This window comes from Stegodyphus dumicola, chromosome 4 (genome assembly GCF_044657685.1).
Source record: "Stegodyphus dumicola isolate Sdum_Otavi_A_Nest chromosome 4, ASM4465768v1".
Lineage (NCBI taxonomy): Eukaryota > Metazoa > Arthropoda > Arachnida > Araneae > Eresidae > Stegodyphus > Stegodyphus dumicola.
In genome coordinates this window covers 218,606,206-218,628,251 of record NC_140771.1, presented here as the reverse complement: position 1 = coordinate 218,628,251, position 22,046 = coordinate 218,606,206, and the positions used below count along the sequence as shown (strand labels likewise).

The 22,046-nt window shown below is 33.6% G+C and overlaps 1 protein-coding gene across 7 annotated transcripts in view; it reads right to left on the bottom strand.

Moving 5' to 3' along the window:
* The window catches only part of LOC118196087 (ral GTPase-activating protein subunit beta), a 162,295-nt gene that overhangs the window by 90,353 nt on the left and 49,896 nt on the right, over positions 1–22,046 (bottom strand). For 6 of the 7 annotated variants that reach the window (XM_085815994.1, XM_085815999.1, XM_085815996.1 and 3 more), the window contains exons 6-7: positions 9,937–10,170; positions 5,605–5,865 (exon numbers count right to left, since the gene is read on the bottom strand). In XM_085815994.1, coding sequence (XP_085672120.1) covers positions 5,605–5,865; positions 9,937–10,170 — 495 coding nt within the window. The remainder of the gene's footprint in view (positions 1–5,604; positions 5,866–9,936; positions 10,171–22,046) is intronic. The other variant, XM_085815997.1, reaches the window with a different exon arrangement.

Below are 22,046 nucleotides of genomic sequence, written 5' to 3'. Positions count from 1 at the left end.
CTGCCAAAGCGCAAATAAATTTGCAAAAATAATGCTGATTTTTGTTGTTTGACTTCTAAATTAATTAAGTAAGAATAACTTACAGAATTTACCACAGGGAAAGCAGAACCTGCAACTGTCCTTCAAGGGTTTGATAGGATTACAAAAATATTACTGCAGATGTTTTTCCCCAAAAAATGTATTCCCAAGAAAATGTGAGCCGGGATAACTGATGAAAATTGGGATTACTTTTCTTCACATTTACAAGTTAACAAAATATTATACATAATAGTTCATTACAGAAAATGATTTTTTTATTATTCATAGAGAATTTTTACAGACGCTTCATCCTGACATTATACTTAGATTTGTTATAATCAAAACATTTTGTTCATAGGCATTTAACCCTGCAATGGAGGGGCCAGCGTACAGAGTACGCCAATGCCATCTTTTGGGCTGTAATTTTTAGACAAACTCTTCCTGAGCTTCCTCCCTTCCTCTACCCTCCTAGAAACATTCCATGAGTGCAATGCACCTGGTATTTCTGGTCAGTCTGGTTTTCGTTTTCCTTCCGAAAGCAGTTATTGTGAACATGTTGCGTAAGCGAACGCAGTACGCCGCTCCTCCAAGTATGTACAGAAAGAATAGTGTACCTCCTGAAGATTATTTGCGCATTTTAGAAGAAGTCTCGGTTGATGAAGACTCCGACAATTTGGATAACGCATCTGATGTCAATGAATCAGAAGTCAACGGACATTCTGATCATGAAATTGACTCAGAAATTGAGGGAAATGTTTCTAAACATCCTCATTTTCCTTCCTCAAATGATGTTTCCCCAACAAATGACGATTTTAGTGATACTGAAAATGACATGAGTGATTTAAAATATGAGGACTTTTTTGTGAAAACAATTTACAAAAAGAAGAAAGTTTCTGAAAGAAGAAAAGGAAACTTATAAGTGGAACAAACTTTCCCTCAAGAGCAAATTCGCCAGAAGGCCTCGGAAAAATTTGATGAAAAAAATATGCTTAAGTGCCAAAACTTGTGACGATATAAATGATGAGCTTTCTGCTTTTCAGAAAATAACAAATACAAATATGATTGATGCTATCGTACTATACACAAATATTTATCTCAAATGTAACAGGACTGCAGATGATCTCCAAAACATCTCAAAGAGATGCATATATGATACTAATAGAGCAGAAATGTTGGCCTTTTTAGGAATTTTATTCTTATTAGGATGCAAAAAACTGTCAAAACTCAATTTGGAGGAAGCATGGGCAAAACACAGTACTGGAATTGAAATTTTGCAAGGAGTCATGGGTCTCAAGCGATTCAGAAACCTGTGTGCTGCTGTTAGATTCGATGATAAAGGCACAAGGTATGTGCGAAGGAAAACTGAGACTTTTTTGGATCTTTCAATCAGAACTGTCAAAACGTTTATACACCAGGTGACGAACTCGCAATCGACGAGAAGTTGGAACCCTTTCACGGGAGGTGCTCTTTTATTCAATTCATCCCCAACAAGTCCGCGAAGTATGGTCTGAAAATTTTGCAGTTGTTGACTCACAAACATTTTATACATTGAAGCTTGAAATTTACTGTGGCAATCAACCCCCAGGACCTTACGAGGCTTCTAATTCAAGTATTGACATTGTCAAAAGGCTAATTGGTGCGTACGAAGGTTCCAACCGTAACCTGACGACCGATAATTGGTATACAAGCTATCCGCTAACTCAATATCTTTTTACCAAAGGTATAACACTTGTGGGCATGCTGAAAAAAATAAAAAGGAAATTCCAAATGAATTCCAGCCATCAAAAACCAGAGAAGTCGGCAGTTCACTGTTTGGTTTTCAAAAGGATATGACAAGTGTTTCATATGCAATGAAAAAAAATAAGTGTGTAATACTGCTCAGTACTTTACACGATGATGACAAAATTGACCAGGAAACGATAAACCTCAAATAATCCTGGATTATAACAAATGTAAAGGCAGAGTTGATACCGTAGACCAACTCTGTAGTAATTTCACTGTCGCCCGAAAAACCAAGAGATTGGCAATGGCAATATTTTTGCACTGCTAAACGTAGCGGGCATAAATTCACAAGTGCTCTTGAACTTCTCCAAACCTGATGCAACCATCAAGTTTAGAAGATATTTTTTTGAAAACTCTAGCTACATCTTTGATGAAACCACATCTTCAGAATCGTCTGAAAATGCCATTTCTCCTGTCGCATTCCAAAGCTATTACTAGAAGGCTGGTAACAACAGAAGCGGACAATACGGCCGAAAGGGACGAGGAACCACCTGGAAAAAAGATCAAAGGACGCTGCGCTGAGTGCGGTAGAATGAAGAATAACTACACTACCATAAAATATTCTGAGTGTTCTACGTTTACCTGCAAAAATCATCTGGGCAAGACAGTACAACTTTGCAAACCCTGCTGCAGTGAACAGGGACAATCAGACAATTAAAATAGCAAAAGGTTTTAATTTTTTTTCATTTGTGAAATTTATTACTTACCGAACTTTTCTTTATGGAATATTTATAATTTGTAAATTTGATTTATGTTCTTATAATTTTCATACAGAAAATAATGCAGAATACTATTTAACTTTAAATTGTATTTCCAGTGCATCCACTTTTTGAATTAATTAAATATTCATAGTTTCCATTTTTACTGTTTTTTTTCTCTTATTCTTTTTCTTATATCATTTTTACTATGACGAATCACCTTATTAATGCCATGTATAGTTTCAAACACGAAGCAGAGGCTCGAAAAATGACCTGGCGTACTTCATACGCCGACCCTCTAAAATTTTACCATATGCCAACCCCTCCAACTGAGGGTTAAGGAAATATAGACAGTGTTTATATTAGTATTTTTAAATACAGTGAACTCACCATTTTATGAACTTCCAATTTATAAACAGCGTAATTTTACAAACTATTACATTAGTTCCAAAATGTTCATGGTCTTTATAAATGACATTCACATTTACAAGGCTTTTAATTTTGTTAAAAAATTTTTTATCCATACAAGTTCATAAAATTAAGAGCCCATTATATAAACATAGAAAATTTATTCATTTTTTCTGAATATGGAATAGATGTAAACGTTTAGCAAAGCAATAAAAAGCTTAAGGAATAAATGCACATTTACTTAAACAATAGGCTATAATTTTCTATATTTTTAAATAAAAATGTTTACTAAGACTAGTTATTATTAAATGTTACTGTTGCTATTAAATGTTTCATCTTCAAAAGGAAATATGACAGAACATCTTAATGTTATTATGCCACCATTTAACACCTTAATGCTCTTTTTATTTCAAGATAAAAAATAATCTTTTTTTTTTTTTTTTTTTCAAATTATAATTAAAATTTGACGAATTTCTTTCTTTGAAAATTAAAATTTGAATATTTCTTGTTTTGGCAATCTTGATAAGTTTATGAAAACATTTAGCAGGTGCCTAACATGCATACTTTAGCAGCACAAAATTTTAGAGTTGCCAAAGGTGCCTAAGCAATTTTTTCCTATTATTCATATACGAAGTTTAACAATGTAATAAGTTGATTTGCAGGATGAACAAGAGCTGTTTTAAGAACCAAGAACTCATTTTTTTTTAATTCTTGAAATTTAAATGTCATAAATAATTCAAATATTTGGCAGCAAACAAGCCAATAATCAAATTTATAGAAAATCAATCATCAGTTCACCAAAATGAAATCTGACATAATATCATTTAAAAGGAAACTGTGATAAAGCACAAAAAAGCTATAGTAATAAAATAATAGAATCATAAAATCAGAGATAAAATAAAATCAAAGTAAATCAGAGATGCGATGTGTAAGATAAAATGATGAATTTTACAAATAAGTGAGAAACGACCTGAAAGTTAAAATTTTTGGAGATCTGGACAATTTTATAATTGACAGAAAGTTCAGATGTCAATAAGGTTAGTGTGGTTATTTTTAATAGCAGGCTGATAATGGCAAGATGAATAACTTTTTAAAGGCATTATCAGTAACAATCATTGGTACTACTTTTGAATGTCTTTCATAATGGCAAGATGAAACATTTTTAAAGGTTTATTAATAACAAGCTTCAGTCAATGGTACTGCTTTTAATATAAATGATACCATTGATCAAAAATAATTTAAGTTTCTGAGGAAGAAAAAAATTTGACAAGTATGATTTACATAATGGTAAAACGAAGTCTTTTTTGTTGTAGTTGTTTAGAGGCTGACATTAATGTTAATACAGTCAAAAATCGCTAATTCGGACACCCATAATTCGGAATGATCTATAATCCGGACCTCAAAGCTAAAAACTTTCTGCGCATGCTCCGCGTTGACACATGCGCATAGGCGTTTACGCATGCGCGTAAGACCTCTTACGACTGCGCATTTGCGTGTGCGCAAGCGCAGAATACGTTTTCACGTGTGCGTTTTATGTATAACGGATGGTGTAAGCTAAAATTATATAATTATCTATTTCAGTTAATGTTGATGATTGCGTTGTTCCTTAATTTTCGAATTGGATCCGGCTTATTATTTTTTGCAGATTGTAAGAGCAATACTAAAAAAGTAAACTTGAACTTTCGATTATGTCAAATAGAATTTTTGATTCTGGAGCTCCCAAAGGATCGTACAAAACGAAAGTATGTTTCAATGTCCATCAAACAAAAAGTGTAATTGCTGCAAAAAATGGATAAAGACATGAAAAATGTGACAGAGAGGTTAGTGAAAACGAAAAAATTTCGATTGACAAGTTAGTCGGTATTCTCGGCACAGCAATTAACGGGACTTGAACAGCGGAACTTTGTAAGTGAACAAAAAATTATGTCTGTTTATAGAATTAAAGAGAAAGTATTATCACATAAAACGAAACAACTTACATTGAAAGAAATGTTTAATAAAGTAAACAAATAAATATTAAGCTTTTTTTTGTAAATTTTGATACCCTTTAGATCATAATTCTTCCTTATTTCATAAATTACGGTTTCATATTTTTAATTTTAGAATTTCTGCATGCCATCCTACGCGATTTAAACTGATGATCTATAATCCGGAAAAATCGATAATCCGGAATCGCCGAAGTCCCGACGAGTTCGGATTAACGACTTTTGACTGTATAAACCATATTTTGTTTCCTTGACACATGGGGAGACAAGGAAACAAAATATGGTTTACGTTAACATTAGTGCTGAAATCAAATTTACTGTGAATAGATGAAATGTGAAAAAAGGAAGGGAGTTGCCCGATTTATTTTCAAAAGTGAATTGAATGGTTGGGTCAATTAAATCCACAATGGATAAAATCTTTATGAAATCTTCTTTACTGTAATAAAAAATATGAAAATGTCATTAACAGAGTGAATTTAATGAATGGGGAGATTCAATTTACATGCACTATTTTGAGGTCAAATAATTTGAATTCAGAATAATGTAAGTGAATATAAAAAGTTTTATTCAAAACCTATGCTAATCTTTTCCAACAGACTTGTTCACCAAATTGCTAATTTAGCTATGCAATATATATATATATATATATATATATATATATAAATTAATATTATAATATATATATATATATATATATTACAGAATAAACTCACCTAAAAACACATCCACAAGGTTAGAAATACCTTTCATTGCTTTATAAAATATCTGAGGTAAAACAGCAAGACAAGGGTGCTGGCATGGATCAATAACCATTTCACTGCTCAAGGCAAAATGATAGAATTTAGGAGTCTGGCTGATAACCTCAGGCCGACAAAGATCAACAGGATTTCCAAGAGTATGCAATAATCTAAACCATGCTTGAGCAATACTCTCATTACTCATGTCGGCAGGTACTAGATGCATATCATCATCAGCTAAGAAGTATTTTGAAAAAAAAAAAAATGTATAAATTAAAAGTTAACAATATGAAAATATACTCAAATATTCATCATACAATATACAAAAATTGGTGTAAGAAGATTTCACATAAGTATAGATATATACAAAATTACTTGCTAATGGTTAACTGTATAAAACATGCATTCATTTTTTGAATCCCTATATTTTTAAATTTTTTTTCTTAATTTGTAGTTGGTAATTTTTTTGCACGGGGTTTGCACGTAATTAGAAAGTAGCAAATTTTGCACAGCTGCACTATTGTTTTCAATGACTGCTGTAATTAGGGAAGAGAATCCACCATATTAATGACATTGATCTTCATCTTCTAATTCCATTCACACACTTATGCCTGACTTATAAACCAAGTAATGTACTGTACTGTAATCTGAAAATGAACCTGCTTCATTCAGCTCACTTCTTTGCAGATAAAATTTGAAAATACAACACTGCCCTTGCTCAAGTACTGCTGAAATGTCGCACTGAGCTGTATCACATGTTTCTGTCCAAGTTTTAACCATGCTTACATTGTTTATTGGTAGCTCTCTTTGCTTAATATTGCAAAGACAGTTTATCAGTTGTATTAGCAAACTTTAATATAACTTTTCTGATTTTCCCTTGAATGGCTTAATATAAATATAATACATAATATCACAAATTTTTACTTTTAATTATGCTGAAATTTCTACTAGCACTTACAATTTCTATTTAAATATCACTGAAATTTTGATTCTTTTTATTTCTGCAAATGATAAAGATGCAAATTCAGGCAACTGCTTAATAATAAACATATAAATACAGCAAGAAAACTACAGAGTTTCTTGAACTGGTACAATCTAACTCTCAGTTTAAACATTTAATTTAGTAATTTTTCCAGTATTTATTTTGTATACTGTAGCAAATTATAAAAAAAAAAAAAAAAAAAAAAAAAAAAAACCCACTTCTGTGATCTCAAACTGGGAAACATTTTCCTCTTTGAAATAATTTTTCTTTAATTTGCATTTTATCAGTTTATTTTGTTACACAGAGAAAATTAGTAGAATTTTAGTTGAATAAAATAACTTATAAGTACTTATAAGCACCCTTGAAAAGTCAAACAATTTTCGATCAGTGACGATAATTGCTTGATTTGTTGATTACTTTTTTAGTTTTTAAAAGTTTCCATTTTCAATTTTTTTTATGATTCATAATTGATGTTTCATTTTAAAGATATTTGCAAGATTAATTTATAAATGCTTTTAAGTTACTCCATTCAATTAAAATTCTACTACTTTTCTTAAAGGAGATAACATACTCAATAATCCATTAGTAAATGAATTATTATTTTATTACTTTGCAGTTTTTTCACAAGTATTAGGCACTTTATTATGATTAATTCATATATTTATGTCAATCATATATATATTATTATTTCTTAACGCTAGGCAAAAAAAATTACAAAGAACTAATATCTTATAAACAAAGGTTATAAACAACAGAACTAAGAACAAAAAGACAGAAGTCATTGCTTAAGCAGCGTTCTTGCCTCCCAGTATTGTGACTCTTCTGCAAGACCCCAAAGAACTCTACATCGAAGCAGGTGGTCCCTGTCCATTTGTTTTCCAGAATTAAAAAAGTGGGCAAATAAGATCACTTGAAATGCCTAGATGATGCAGGTGTGAGGCAAGCCAATCATGTCCTGTAGACAGATGGAAAAGCGCAACTTCATTGTGTCTTGGACTATTAGGAATAAGAGAAGGATTTACCATTTTCCAACTTTTTAAGGCTGTACGAGTCTGAAAATCTTGTAAGATATTAGACGTAAATAATTTAAAAAAAAAATAGTTTAATCCACCAATAAGAAATGGCTGTATTGGGATGTTGTAGTAAGCTGGTACCTCTTTTTGCAAGGAAGTCCACTTGTTCATTGCCCCAAAGGCCACAATGGCTAGGGACCCTCTGGAGAATGATCCGTTTCCTCTTTAAAGTGAGAGTTCTCAGCAATTCTTGACATTGCAAAATTTCAGGTGTTAATGGGTGTTAAACAGAGTTAATTAATTGAATGGCTGCATGAGAATCAGAAAAAAATTACAGCCTTTTATGAACTTGTAATGGATAGCTAATAATTGCTTTAGGGCTATACATATGGCTACTCCTTCACCATCAAAGGCGGTATCAATAGATCTTGCAGGGGTGTAAAAAGAAAAAAAAAATTCGGAAACACACCAGCCCCAACTTTAAAATGACAGTCAAACCATCAGTAAAAATATGCAACCACTGAATAGGTGGATATCTAGCCACAATGGTCTCCAAAGCTAGACATTTCAAAACACTTGGCACAACATCTCTCTTTCTATGGATGGTTTCCACTAGATCTACCCTTACTTTCACATTAATCACCTCCACAGGTCTTGTTGTCAGGAGAGGTTGTATATTTTCTGGAATCTCAAGATCTTTTTTCATGTCCAAGACTTTTTGAATAAAATCCATTTTGGATTTTTAATTTCCTAGGCTTGGCTACATAGTTCCTTCAGTAGGGATCCTCCATCCACAGTAGCTTTTCATAGAGAACCAAAGTCTTCATGTTCATAACATCCCAGAGGGGTTTATTTCCTGTCAACAATAACATCACATTGATAGGTGTGGACTTCATAACTCCTGTAATCAAGCGAAGAGCTTAGTTTTGCATCACTTCAAGTTAATTAATCACCAATTGTGGGGCAGTGGTGAGAGATTCACAACAATACGTTATTAAAAACAAGATATAAGTATTAAATGCATTATTAAGAGTGGACCGAAAGCAACCCCAGATTCATGCTGTTAAATGCTTAACCCTATGTCTATTTGAAACACACTCAGTAAATTGCTAAACATGAAGCTTCCAACTTAATTTATTATCAAAAGTTCACTCCCAATTAAGAAGTTGTTTGTGTTGGTAACCAAAGTATCTTGGTACTTTAAAATGTGAGAAAAATTTCATGGGTAGAAAAAGACCACGAAGCTGTTTTTTCCAAATTTAGAATCATATTATTTTCTTCACACCAATTTAAGAGCACCTTTAGGACCTTATTTAATCAGCTTTCAATAAAGTTTTTTGCACCATGTTTTTGGAGCCTTGGTCCAAATTACCAAATCATCAGCAAATAGAAGACAATTAAAATCAGGTGTTGATTTAAGAGAAGAAACTAAATCACTGATATATACAGGGTGTTTCATAGATCATGGGGCAAACTTGGAGGGGTGGTGGAGTGCACTAAAACATGCATTTTTTGTATAGGAGTGTAGGGTCTTAAGTGACGAGTTAAGGCAGAAAGGAAGAAAAAAAAAAGAAAAAAAGACATGAGAGGAAAATGTGTTTATGTACAAAATCAGAGCAAAGTGCTTCTTTGCAGCAATACAATATTCACAATAAATGTTAAAAAAGGCAACACTAACAGTAATAGGAACTACAGCTGTGATTGGCTGGCAATGCTGCGGTAGAGGGCAGTAGTTAGCCGGACAAACCCCGATCCGATTAACCTACATTACACATTATACATACTGATATAAAAATACAAAAAATCTGATTATACATTGCCAAGATCAAAATTTTTAATAGCGTGATGTTTCTGATATCACACATCATAACAAAAGAGTTTCAATAATAGAATACAATCATTTTTTTGTTAAAAAAACACTTTAATATCTTAGAGAACTAAATTGCTTTAAAAATATAAACAACTTGTCTATTATTTTTAATAATTCTATATAAACTTATAATAAAAAAAATAATTTTTCTCTTATTCAAATAATAAAACAGTTAGCTAAAAGTACTGAACTTCAGTTAGAAAGTGAACAATGAATATTTCATTTTAAATTTCTGAAATATAAAATGATGGAAATAGATAGAGAGAGAGAAAAGAAAACTTGCATAGAGTTTTAATTTGCAATATCTATCACTAAATATTTATTACTTCAAAATTATGGAAATTTACTCTCAAGCACAATTTATATTTAAATTCATATGTAACTGATGTAAAATTTAACATATACTTACTTTAAAAGCATAGAAAAAATAAGTATATACTTACATAGTTTAATATTTGGAAAGTGTGAAGCATACATAAATTGCAAAACACGAGATGTAAGAGCTAAATTCACTCTGTTCCACTGATCAACCAAAGCTATACGATGACGCCAACTACAAGCTAACTCTCGAAATGTTTTCCAAAGTGAAGGTGAAGGGAAAGATCGATGACAAGCCAATAACCATACTTCAATCAATACTCCAAGAATTCTTTCACAAAGATGACTTCCAATATCATCTTTAAAAAAAAAAACTGTTAAAAAAACAAGACTAACACTTTTTCTTTTCTTTTCTTCTCTTTTTACAAACATTTTTCATAGTGAAATGAAAGAAGTTTTTAAAGAAATAATTATATCTTTCATACATTTCTCAACATTAAAAAGAATTAACATACTATGTCTTAAAAATCCATTAGTATTTTATTAATGGATAAAATATGTAATTTTAAAAATATGCAATATTTGTTACTTCACTTACTTTCAAACAAATTTCTTCCCCCCACCTTAGATCCAGCATAGTAAAAGGCATGTTTCACTTTAAAACTGCTTGCTTAATAGTGATTTTCATTAACTGACAAGCTAACATTCAAAGATTCATGTTTCCCCCCTCCTTTGTTTATACCAATCTAATAACAACAGTGTTCAAATAAAGAACACAGGCTTTCCTATTTTGAACAAAGTTAAGACTCCAGAAACGCTTAAACTCAGTTTATAAATAAAATAAATGTGAAAATAAAAAATATTTACTTCAAAAAGCTTTAAATTATTTTCCTTATATATATACCATGCCAAATCTTTTAAGAAGAATGAGTAGAAAATACTTATAAACCAGTCATAGATTGATAAGCATCTATGACTAGTGACAATAAATCATTCCCTACCTGACCAAAAATAGATAGTATGTTTTCTCCTGCTACTAGCTATACAAAAGGATTCTCCTGTTACTAACTATACAAAAGGACTACTATGGAAGCAATATAAAAGGGCTAAAAAATCGATTTGAACCCATTTTCAGCCTTTTGGTACACATTTTATTCCTGGAGGAAAAAAAAAAAATTCCGGAGTACTTATTTTTCAATTGAAGATAATTAAATCTTGAATATTTCTTGATTTGAAAACAAGTAGGTATCCATGATTTGTGAGAAGTTTAGCCGCAGGCAAATCTAGCAACTACCTGCACCAGAGTGTCATCTATTAATGAGTGCTAAGATGTTAATCTTTACACGGCTGAAGCATCAGGTGCTTAATGTTTGAGTGAAGCAGACATAACAATTGCAAACATCCAAGACAACACTTTACACATTATCTAAACCCAGACAAACCGATATAATAGTTGTCACTATTAATCTTTGCTGCATTCTCTAGATGCTGATAATAATAAAATTTAATTAATGATATGGAACACGGTGTGCTTTCCCACTAGAAGCTATCCCTTAATCTATTACATTATGATATTTCCAAGACTGATGGAAACAAATTTTCCTGCCTGTTTTTAAATCTGGTCCATATTTGGCAATAATATTAATATTTTAGCATTATTCCATTTGTAAAAAAGCTACTATGTCTTTGTTAACATTTATGTACAATTTCTACAGATTATTTTGTCCTATAAATAAATAGTTTCTATTAATTTTGAATATTAGTGTAACATTTATTAATCATAACTTATTTTTAATTTGTGACCACAAAGTATTAATTAAAAATTCTTATATACACCAATCTGCAGCAATAATCCAAACACTATTTCTAAACTTCTTACACTTAAATGATAAGCAACAAATCCACATTCCAACTAAATGCCAGTTGTTTATGACCATAGAAATAGAAGATTAAAAAATTCAACTATTTAAATTATTTTAGCTTGTAATATTCTTATATAATGAATTTTTTAAGTTCTACTTAAAAATTTTCAATTTAAACCACTAAACTGGCAATAAAAAACTACATACTGAAACAACTTTTTGACATTTTTTAATAATTTAGGAATAATTCTAAGTTCTGATTTCTTTATGTAAGTATGTGTGAAAACTTTTTCAAAAAGTAATATTTTTGCTTATTGTCTATAATATTTATTAAAAAGAGATCTTTCAGTTTCATCAAATTCACAAACTTTAATTACAGACACAACTAGTATTAGTGGAAAGAAAAAAACTAAAGAACAGAACAAGAACTGAGAACTCTATTTGGAAAAAATCTTGAAGAGCTGGTTCGATACTTAAAATAAAGTTATGCTATAAGATATTTTCTTCCTCCTTTCCACATGCCTTTGTGGTGTAACAGGAAGCACACTCGACACATATTCGAGAAGTCCAGGGTTCAAGTCCCGTCAAGGGCATACCACATTTTTCACATCTCCTGCTTCTTCAAAAATAAACCTAATTCATCATGACCTGGATTTGGCAATTGGGTCCCCTCATCCCCAGTCACCCTTTATGGCAAATATATAAGGCACTTTCTCCCTTCTTTCCACATGCTTTTGTAGTGTAACTGGAAGCACACTCAATGCATATTCGAAAGGTCCAGAGTTCGAGGCAAAGGCACTGCACATTTTTCATGTATCGCGCTTCAAAATAACCTAATGACTCCACAATGCATACTTAAAATTAATATGTACATAAAAAAGCTAATTAATATACTGAATGCCATATTAAAAAGTTAGATGCACAACTTTTCTTTTTCACTATGGTATGTTCAAATTATTTCTCTATTCAAAATTAAGCAAACTAAGATCCAGCAGCTAAATTATCAAACACTCATTTCTCACTTCTAGTTTCGATGCTTGATTGAGCCAATTAGATGAGGTTATAGTATTGTTGTGTGCATATGGGTTCATAATAGATTTAATGCACACAGCTCCGATGAAAAGTTGGTAAGTTTTATTTCATCAAATGAGACACTTCAGAGATCTGGAACTTTCCATGAAGATAGTCATAAAACTCTTCATAATATCACAGAGTAGTACAATCAGCCATTACACTTCAAACTACTATGAATGTTAAATACAATGCAATGCAAAGTGCAGCTAAAGAGAAAGCTACCCAGAGATACCTCAGTACTCTGATCTCAGGCTGAGCTTACCAGCCTTACACAGTTTTTACCTGGCCTCCGAGATATTTCTAGTACTTTCTGCTTCTCGATATTAATGAAAGGCAATATGAGGGTGGAATTATAGTTACAGCTAATTTAGTGATAAATTACAATACCCACTATGGAGATACAGGGATTGGACCAAAATGTTGCCAATGGTGACCAAATGTGGCAACAAAAATTACTCTCCGAAACCGTTGCCAGCTTGGCGATATCTTACCAAATTAACGAGACTACTCATCTCAATGTTAAACAGAACTTGCCCCTGTATTGTTACTTTTCCAGTATTGCTTTTCTCTATTGATTTTTCATGTTACATTACACAAAAAAAAAAAAAAAAAAAAAAAAACAGAACAATTTCATATATACCTTCACTAAAATCACCTATCTATGAATAAAATTCGTAACACTAACCCCCTCCCAAGGACTGCACGTCTCGGGTAGTACAATCCCTGGACAGGAAGCCTTACTTACAACTATGGTACTTACTACTACTTACCTACTTACACTACAGCATTAATTCAATAAATGAAACATAAAACAAATCAAATGCTAACCATTAAACAAATTCATAAATTTACAAATTCATATACCAATATGATGATTGTTTTTAGCATACTATTTACATTACATACACTATAAGCACTACGTACTATGGCCATAGTAAGGTGCTAGGCTTGTCGCAATAAACAACTTTAGGCTTAGAATTCAGTGACTTATTATCATTCATTCAGCCTGTTTAGGACTGTGTATGGACTATCATTTCATTAACTATGATTTCATTCAGCCTGTTTAGGACTGTGTATGGACAATCACAAGGTGACTGTAATTCAGGAGAGTGTCCTTTCTATCGAATTGGATTCCACAACCACACCTTGTCACCTTTGTTGAATCGATGCCCGGTAGCTCATGTGTCGTACTGGATCTTCATCTTCTCTCAAGTTCTCATCAAGTTGACTCACTCTCATGCAAAACTGTGCATCATTTCAAACTGTGCTAGGAGATGTTAGTTGTACTCCTCAAGAAATGGAAGCACATATAGAGGGGACTAAACAAGAGAGCATAAGGCAGACGAAGGTCACGACCCAAGACCACCTGCGATGGGAAGGAGCCAGTAATCTCATGGACAGCAGTAAACTAGGCCTGTAAGAACAGTGGTAACTTCTTATCCCAGTCCTTTTGATGCATGGAAACCACCAGTGAAATGTTACTAGGAATGGTTTAATTAAACCACTCTACCATACCATTTGACTGGGGATGTAAAGGTGTGATTTGAGTTTTATCATACCTTGCAGAGTTCCTTAATTACAGCCAAGATAAAATTTCTTCCTTCAAGATAAAATTTTCAGATCATGCATCGTTAAGCTGGCTATTAAATTTCCTAACTAATACAGTACAAAGTCTGTAATCCGGAAGTCCATTATCCGGAATGATCTATAATCTGGAACTCAAAGCCACAAACTTTTTTTGGTATGCTTTCCGCATGTGTGTAATGCGTTTACGCATGCACGTTAATGTGCATTTAAGCATGTGCATGCACATTGGGAGGATATGTCTCCAGATATGTTAAAAAATGCTTGGCATAATTTATGGCCAGCTGCCATATTTCATTGTGAGGATGATGAAGATGATAGCCGCGAATTTGAAGGTTTTCAGACATTGCAAATTAAAGGTGAAATTTTCCAGTTATTGGATTTGGTAAAGAAATGTAGAGAAGTGGTAATAAATGAAGATTATATAACAGAAGTTTTTCAAAGCGACGACCATGCCCCAATCATCAATCAATTAACGGATGGCGAAATCTGTAGTATGCTTCTAGATTCAGAAAATAATGCTTCCGGTAGGTGGAACTTTGTAACTGAACAAGAAATTATGTCTGTTTATAGAATTAATGAGAAAGTATTAGCACAAAAAACGAAGCAACTTAAACAACTTACATTGAAAGAAATGTTTAATAAAGTAAACAAATAAAGTGGTGTTTTTTTTTTTTTTTTTTTTTTTTTGTAAATTTTGATACCCTTTAGATCATAATTGCTCTTTATTTCATAAATTATGATTTCATATTTTTAACTGTATAATTTTGCATGCCATCTTACAATATTTAAATTGATGATCTATAATCCTGAAAAACACCAAATCCGGAATCGCTGAAGTCCCGATGAGTCCGGATTACGGACTTTGTACTGTATATTAGTTCCTTGATCGAAATGTAACTGAAGGAGCATTCCAAATCTGGAAATCCAATGCTGCATCATTACCTCTGCTAATGTGACAGCCTCTTGATCAGGAATAAGATACACTTCAGGCCGAATAGCAGATTCAGGTGAAGTAATCAATAACAGTGTGGATGTATATGTTGGCATCAACAGTTCATGGCAGAGATTCCAGGATGCCAAAAGCAATGTGTTCAGAAGGTGCTCTTACACTGTAGTGTTCCAGCTTTTCTCAGCTGTGTTTCTTCTGTGCTTTCTGACCTGCTCAGGCATCGCAAGATTGGCACCACTTTTGCACATCACCCCTTGCATTACTCTGGTAGAAGCATTCTTCAAATCTATGCAAAGTGTTCATTATTCAGAAGTGGCCTCCTTCTGGATTGCTGTGTAATTCTTTCAGGACATCCGCAATCTTGGAAGTACAAGCTGCCAATGGAATGGCTTTCCATCATAAATTTGAACTTCCAGTACAAGGCACTGTTTCGCGTATGGGGCGTGTCCCAGAGAGCTCAGTATTATTTTGTCATAAGACTATAGATTGAAATGTTCTGCCTGGTAGGTTTCTTGTTTGAAAATTCCATTTATTCAATTATGGGTTTAATATCACCATCTTGCAACTGATCTTTCCTTACTTTTTCATCACTCTATTATGGGTATCGATCAGCCAATGTTAAAGTTGTAAAGTTGCTATGCAAATAGACTCAACAGACCACATTTCATTTTAACCCTGGAACAATATTGGCAGCTTTCTGGGCAAGGTGTTCTAGAGAGGGTGTCCACATTTCCATGTGATGATCCCTTCCAATGGCAGATAGTTATGTAATATTTCTGGAGTTTCTGTGTCCACCTGCCTATTTGACTTTTTGGATTCTTGAAGTTTAATAGCCAGGTTAACGATGCATGATCTGTACAGAACAAGAATTTTCTGTTGTAGAGGTAATAGTGAAAATGTTCTACATTTTTAACTATGGTGAACACCTCTTTCCTGGTGACACAGTAATTCTCCTCTTCAGATAGACACTTGCTGCAATCTGCCTTCACGCGTTCTTGATTGTTTATTTCTTGAGACAAGAACAGCATGACAAGACAGTACTGACACTCACATTCCTCACATCCATGTCGAGAATAAATGGTTTGTGTACCTGAGGATACATCAGGATTGGAACAGATGTTAAAGCCTCTTTCAATTTGTTAAATGCATCTTCACATTATTCTTTTGTCAACAAGAACTTTTGCTTGCTCTCTGTCAGCTTCTGAAGGGGTCTTGCGATGGAAGAAAAGTCTTTCACAAATCTCCTATGGTAGATGCAAAACTCCGAGAAACTTCTCAGATGATGGACATTTTTGGGGCATCTCCAATCTTTAACTGCTGACACTTTTTCTGGATCCACACACACACATCTTAGACAGAGATGACATGTCCAAGCTAAGTCAGTTCCAGTCTGAACAATTTACAGATGATGGGACTTATCTTTAGATTTCCTTCCTTCAATTTCTGAAGCACATTTCTAATATTTTCTAAATGTTCTTCAAAATTCTTCTCAACGATGATATCATCCAGGTATATCATACAGGGTTTGTAAGAAACCTTCACAACACAATCTCCTAGGAGCTCAAATATTCCCACGTATTGAGTAACCCAAACAGCATCATCTTGAACTACCAAAATCCTTGCCTGCTTGTAAACGCTGTCTTTTCCCGGTCATCAGGGTGTATCTACCTGCCTGTCATCAGGGTGTATCTACCTGATGTATCTACATCAGGGTGTATCCACTCTTTAAATCAAGTGTAGAAAACCACTTGCTTCAGAAGGACTGTCCAGAATATCATCAATTCTAGGAAGAAGGTAGCTGTCTTCCTTCCTAACCTCATTCAACCGGCGATAGCAAATGCAAAATCTAATTGAACTATTTTTCTTTCTGAGTAGGACAATGGGAGATGCCCATGGACTTGCTGAAGGCTCGATGATGAAACTTTCTTGCACATTCTTTCGAAGTTTTCTTACTTCTTCCCATTTAGTAATCGGCAAACATCTTGGATGTTGTTTGAATGGTGGATGATCCATGGTATCTATTCTATGCTATATCAAACTGGTTCAACCCATGTCAGAAGACAAGCTGTAGAGTCTTCTATTGTGTTTCTGGATCATCAACTGGTAAGACTCTACTGAAAGACTAGGCAGCGAATTCTCGCCAGGTCTTGAAAGAGCAGATAACTGCAGAAGAAGGTTATAATAACTTTTGTATTTTAATTAAACAAACTCACTCACTTGGTGTTCACAATTTAACCACTACTTGTGGCTAAGTAACTTAAACAGAAAAATAAGATGTACAATCAAAATAAAATAAGACTGGTTACATGACTTACACCTTCTTTATCTAAACTGTTAAAATCGGCTGCACACCGCAAAGCCGAACCTAGAATATCAATATACTCTAAAAAAAAGTGGCTAACACTAACTATGCAACTACAAGTTTGCTAAATCAATCACGCGACATAAATTCAGAACTAACTCTTAAAGAACTCTTAAAACTGCTGCTAAGTACTGTTCAGATTTGCATAGATGTCATTAAATTTACATTCTGACAGAAACTGAAATTAGAAGGGAAAAAACAGTTTCTTTAAACTAAAAACTTAGGCTTGAGAGGTTAAACTAGAGTCCTAATGGGTTGGAATATGAGATTATAGTCATAGTAAAGATAAAAATAAATACACAAAATACAAATAGAGATAGAAAGATATGCAACTATATGCAATATATACAAATACAGAAATGCATGTGTAGAGTTTACGTTTGAAAATTTAAATCTTTTAGTATATGTAAAGCATAAGGATGTATTGTAACAAGTTTAAAATTCATGAGATGGTTATAAGTAGTAGTTTTTTTGTGGAAATTTTTATTGATTTTGTTGAGGAACTTATCAATAGTTTCAATATTGAGTTCCTCAAGCAATCTGTCAAATTTACACAATCTACAGTTTGTAATTTTAATATTGCAACCTGATGTAGCAAAAATTTCAAAACTTAATGAAACATTTATAGCATATTCGGTTAAAAATTTTGAAACTCGGTTACTTACGATGCTAAAGTACTTAAGGATGATAAATGCTTTCTAAACTACTAGTGAAATGGGTGATTTAAAATAGGTCCATTTACCCATCGACTGCTTTTTGAGATGGAGTGTCTTGAATTGGATTTGAGATTTGTCTAAGTTGCTGGGTTAATAATGTGAGTCCAGTCTTTTAGTGTGACTAATGTAGTTACATTTTGAAAGACTCGTTTAGCTTCTTTAAGAACTTTAAGTCCAGTGGAGAGAATTTCAGTGGAGAGAATTCAAGTCCAGTGGAGAGAGCTTGGGTGTATGCTTTATTAACTACAACATAATCAGAATACAGTTTCGGTTTAGGAAGCTTTTCACATCCTCAGAAACTTTAACTGTATTTTTGTCCACAATTCATGCATGTAGGCATGAAATCTTTACTTTTATTTGTACAGTCAGAAAAGAGATGATTTTGCCTACACCTTACACATATGGGATCATAATTGCACCCTTTCTATGGAACCCCTGACGACGAAAACATTGCAGGCATCGTCCACAAAACACAATCTAATACATCCACAATATATTTAAAAATCAAAATGATTTAGTTCAATAACATTGTAGCATTTCAACTATGTGAGCGAGAGATGTAATGCATCAGCCAATCAGCAGGAGGCTCACATCAATGTGTTGTGCTTTATGTCACAACTTCTCTCTCACCTCAGAGTCTCTTATGGCGGGTGCTGCTGGGAGGAGAAAAGACTGGTACAGAACACTCCTGACACGAATTTTGTTTCCGCGAGTGAAATAAATTATATTTTTATACTTAATGCTGTTCTATCCTGCTCCATTCAAATACGGAGTCAGATCGACCAACATCATCTTTAATGGTGACTTTTGGACAAGAAATATTTTACACTACAATTTTGGTTTTGATTCTTCGTGCTGGCACGCGTTCCACCTAAACAATGGCTGATTCCGAAACTTCCATTGTAGCGATTCCACCTTTTATTCAAGTTGATCCACCCCTTTGGTTTCACATGTTGGAATCGATGTTCAAATTAGCAATTCCTAAGCCGATATCAGAGTAAAAGACAAAATTCAACTACTTTGTGGCTCACTAAGATATTTGAGATACGGCGGCCCTTAATGAGGGGTAGGAGTTAATTTTTTTATTTGGGATATGGTACAATTTTTTAGGGTAGCCCCAAGAAAGTGGGGGCCCTACGCTATAGCTTGTGCAGCCTGACTGCTATTTATGATGTCATCATTAGCCTGATGAAGTAACCCATATGAGGCTCTGAAATAAAAAATTATCAAAAGATGTTCCAAATCAGACTGAAAAAAAGAAGAAATTTGTCGGCTGCTAGCAGGTGAAAGCCTCAATCATTGAAAGCACAGCGAACTCCTTAGCATTATGAAGCACTGAGCAGAGCATCACAATATCAATGACTCACTCTTGTTTAAACTATTTAATCAAGTGATGCCTGTTCCTGTGCAGATTATATGAGCTTCCCTCTCTCCTATTACTTTGGATAAAGCGGCAGAAGTAACTGATCAAATTTTGGCTATAAACAACACGAACATTTTCGCTACTGGCCCTAACAATGACCCTTCTTTAGAAAGTGCCAGCTGTTCCTCTCAGGCTCTACTTTGTAAGGAAATTAAAGATGTTCAGAAGGAAGTTTCCGAACTTCATCATTCCAGGAGTTCATCTTGTGCCAGTTTTTCTGGCCACAAATGTTCCAATTTACATGACAACAAGTTGTGCTGGTATCATAAAAAATTCAAGGACTATGCAAAAACATGTGTTTCACCAGTTCCTACAAGAGAACCTGATGAAGGAAGAGTGGAGGTGACCGATTCTTCCCATCCAAGCATTTAATTAATTCTACAAAAAATTTTAAAATACCTGCCAAATTAAATAAATACCTGTAAAACTTCTTCTGTAAACTCCTCTTATTTACATAATAATTATTTGGTAAACTATCGTTACAATATCCTGAAATTACTAAATTACCGGATCCTAATCAACTTGTGAAACACAATACTGTGCATTACATAAACATTACAGGTCCTCTAATTGCTACTGAACTTAGACTGTTAGCTCCTGACTGCCGCAAAATTGCTAAAGCTGAATTCCAGTGCATGATTAAACTTGGTCATATGAGACCTTCAAAAAGCTCCTATTCTTCGCCTTTGCACATGGTGCCCAAGAGAGAGTCTGTTGAATGGAATCCTGTTGGCGAATATCGACCTCTTAATGCACATACTTTCAAAGAAAAGTATTCTATTCTGTGCACAGCTGATTTTACCTCAGATGAAACAGATATATGTACTCCCTTTGGTCTGTTTGAAAGTTTGAGGATGCTGTTTTTCTTTGTAATGCTTTCTCAATCTTTCAATGGTTTATCTATGAGGTCAATAGAGACTAGCCATTTGTTTAGGCACTTACTGATAATTTACTTGTAGCTTCTAATAATGAACAAGAACACTTACAGCATTCAAACCTGCTATTTTCTAAGCTTCATATGGTTTGTGTATATATGTCGAGAAATGCAACTTTAATTAATCTACCATACACCTCCTAGGATTTAAATTATCAGGTGAAGGAACTAAATCCCTCTCTGATCATGTAATGTGTCCTAGATTTTCTTCAACTGCAGACCTCAAATAATTATGATTCTTAGGTTTATTTAATTTTTATAGATGCTACGTTCCTAAAGCTGCTTACATTCTAGCACACTCAGTCAAATTCCATGAAGGCCATACTAAAAAAAAGGTACATCTTCATTCCAAAGCTTCTACCAAGCGATTATAATGGGATGATGAAGCAACACTCTCCTTCAAAGCTTCTAAGGAAGCTATTGCTAAAGCAACAATATACTAAAGACTTCGATAATATTGTCGTTGATGCACTATCCTGAATTGAGATAGATGAAATTTCATCTATTGGTGCTCGATTTTCAAGAATTCGCTGCAGCAAATCAAGCAATGGGAAGAACTTCAACAACTTGTAGCATCTAATACCTCCTCTTTAAAATCAGAGAAACATTATTTCCCTCTTGAGAATATTCATCTATATTGTGACATCTCCCAAAACCATCCCCATTCTTTTGTTTCCCAGTGTATGAGATTAGCAGCTTTCAAAACCGTACATTTTTGCTCTCATTCGGGTATCTCAGCTTCCCACGATTTAATTGCTAAACATTTTGTAAGGTCAGGCATGCGAAAACAGATAAAATCTTTTTTGTATGCAGCTGTGATCAAAGTCAATGAGCTAAAATCACTAAACGTAAAAAATCTTCTCGTATTGGCACATTTTCTGAACCTGATGTTCATTTTGCCCACATAGATATAAATTTTATAGGCCACCTCCCCAGTAGAACGGTGTTTGAGACACCAGGGTGCCTAGGCCGAAGGCCTTACCCCTTGTAGAACATTTGGTAGCTTCGAAAGATGTGAGATGAGGTAACCAGTTATTTTCTAGAACAAAAGTGTGAAAACAACAAAAGTCATAGAAAACATATCAACAGTAGTTACATAAATTTTGGTTCTGGAAAGCTGAAAGATAGAAAATGTAGCATAAGAAGATGATAAACTGCTACTAGCGGCTAAAGCCGTCGAGCTGGTGCGAACAAAGTCCTTTTGTTAGATTCTAACTGCTCATTCGTCAGAGCCAGTCACATGGGAGGTCACCCTCCCTGAAACTGACCTCAATCGATGCTGCTTGAAAACCAGAAAACTGGAACTTAGAATAAGTGTAGAAATGTGA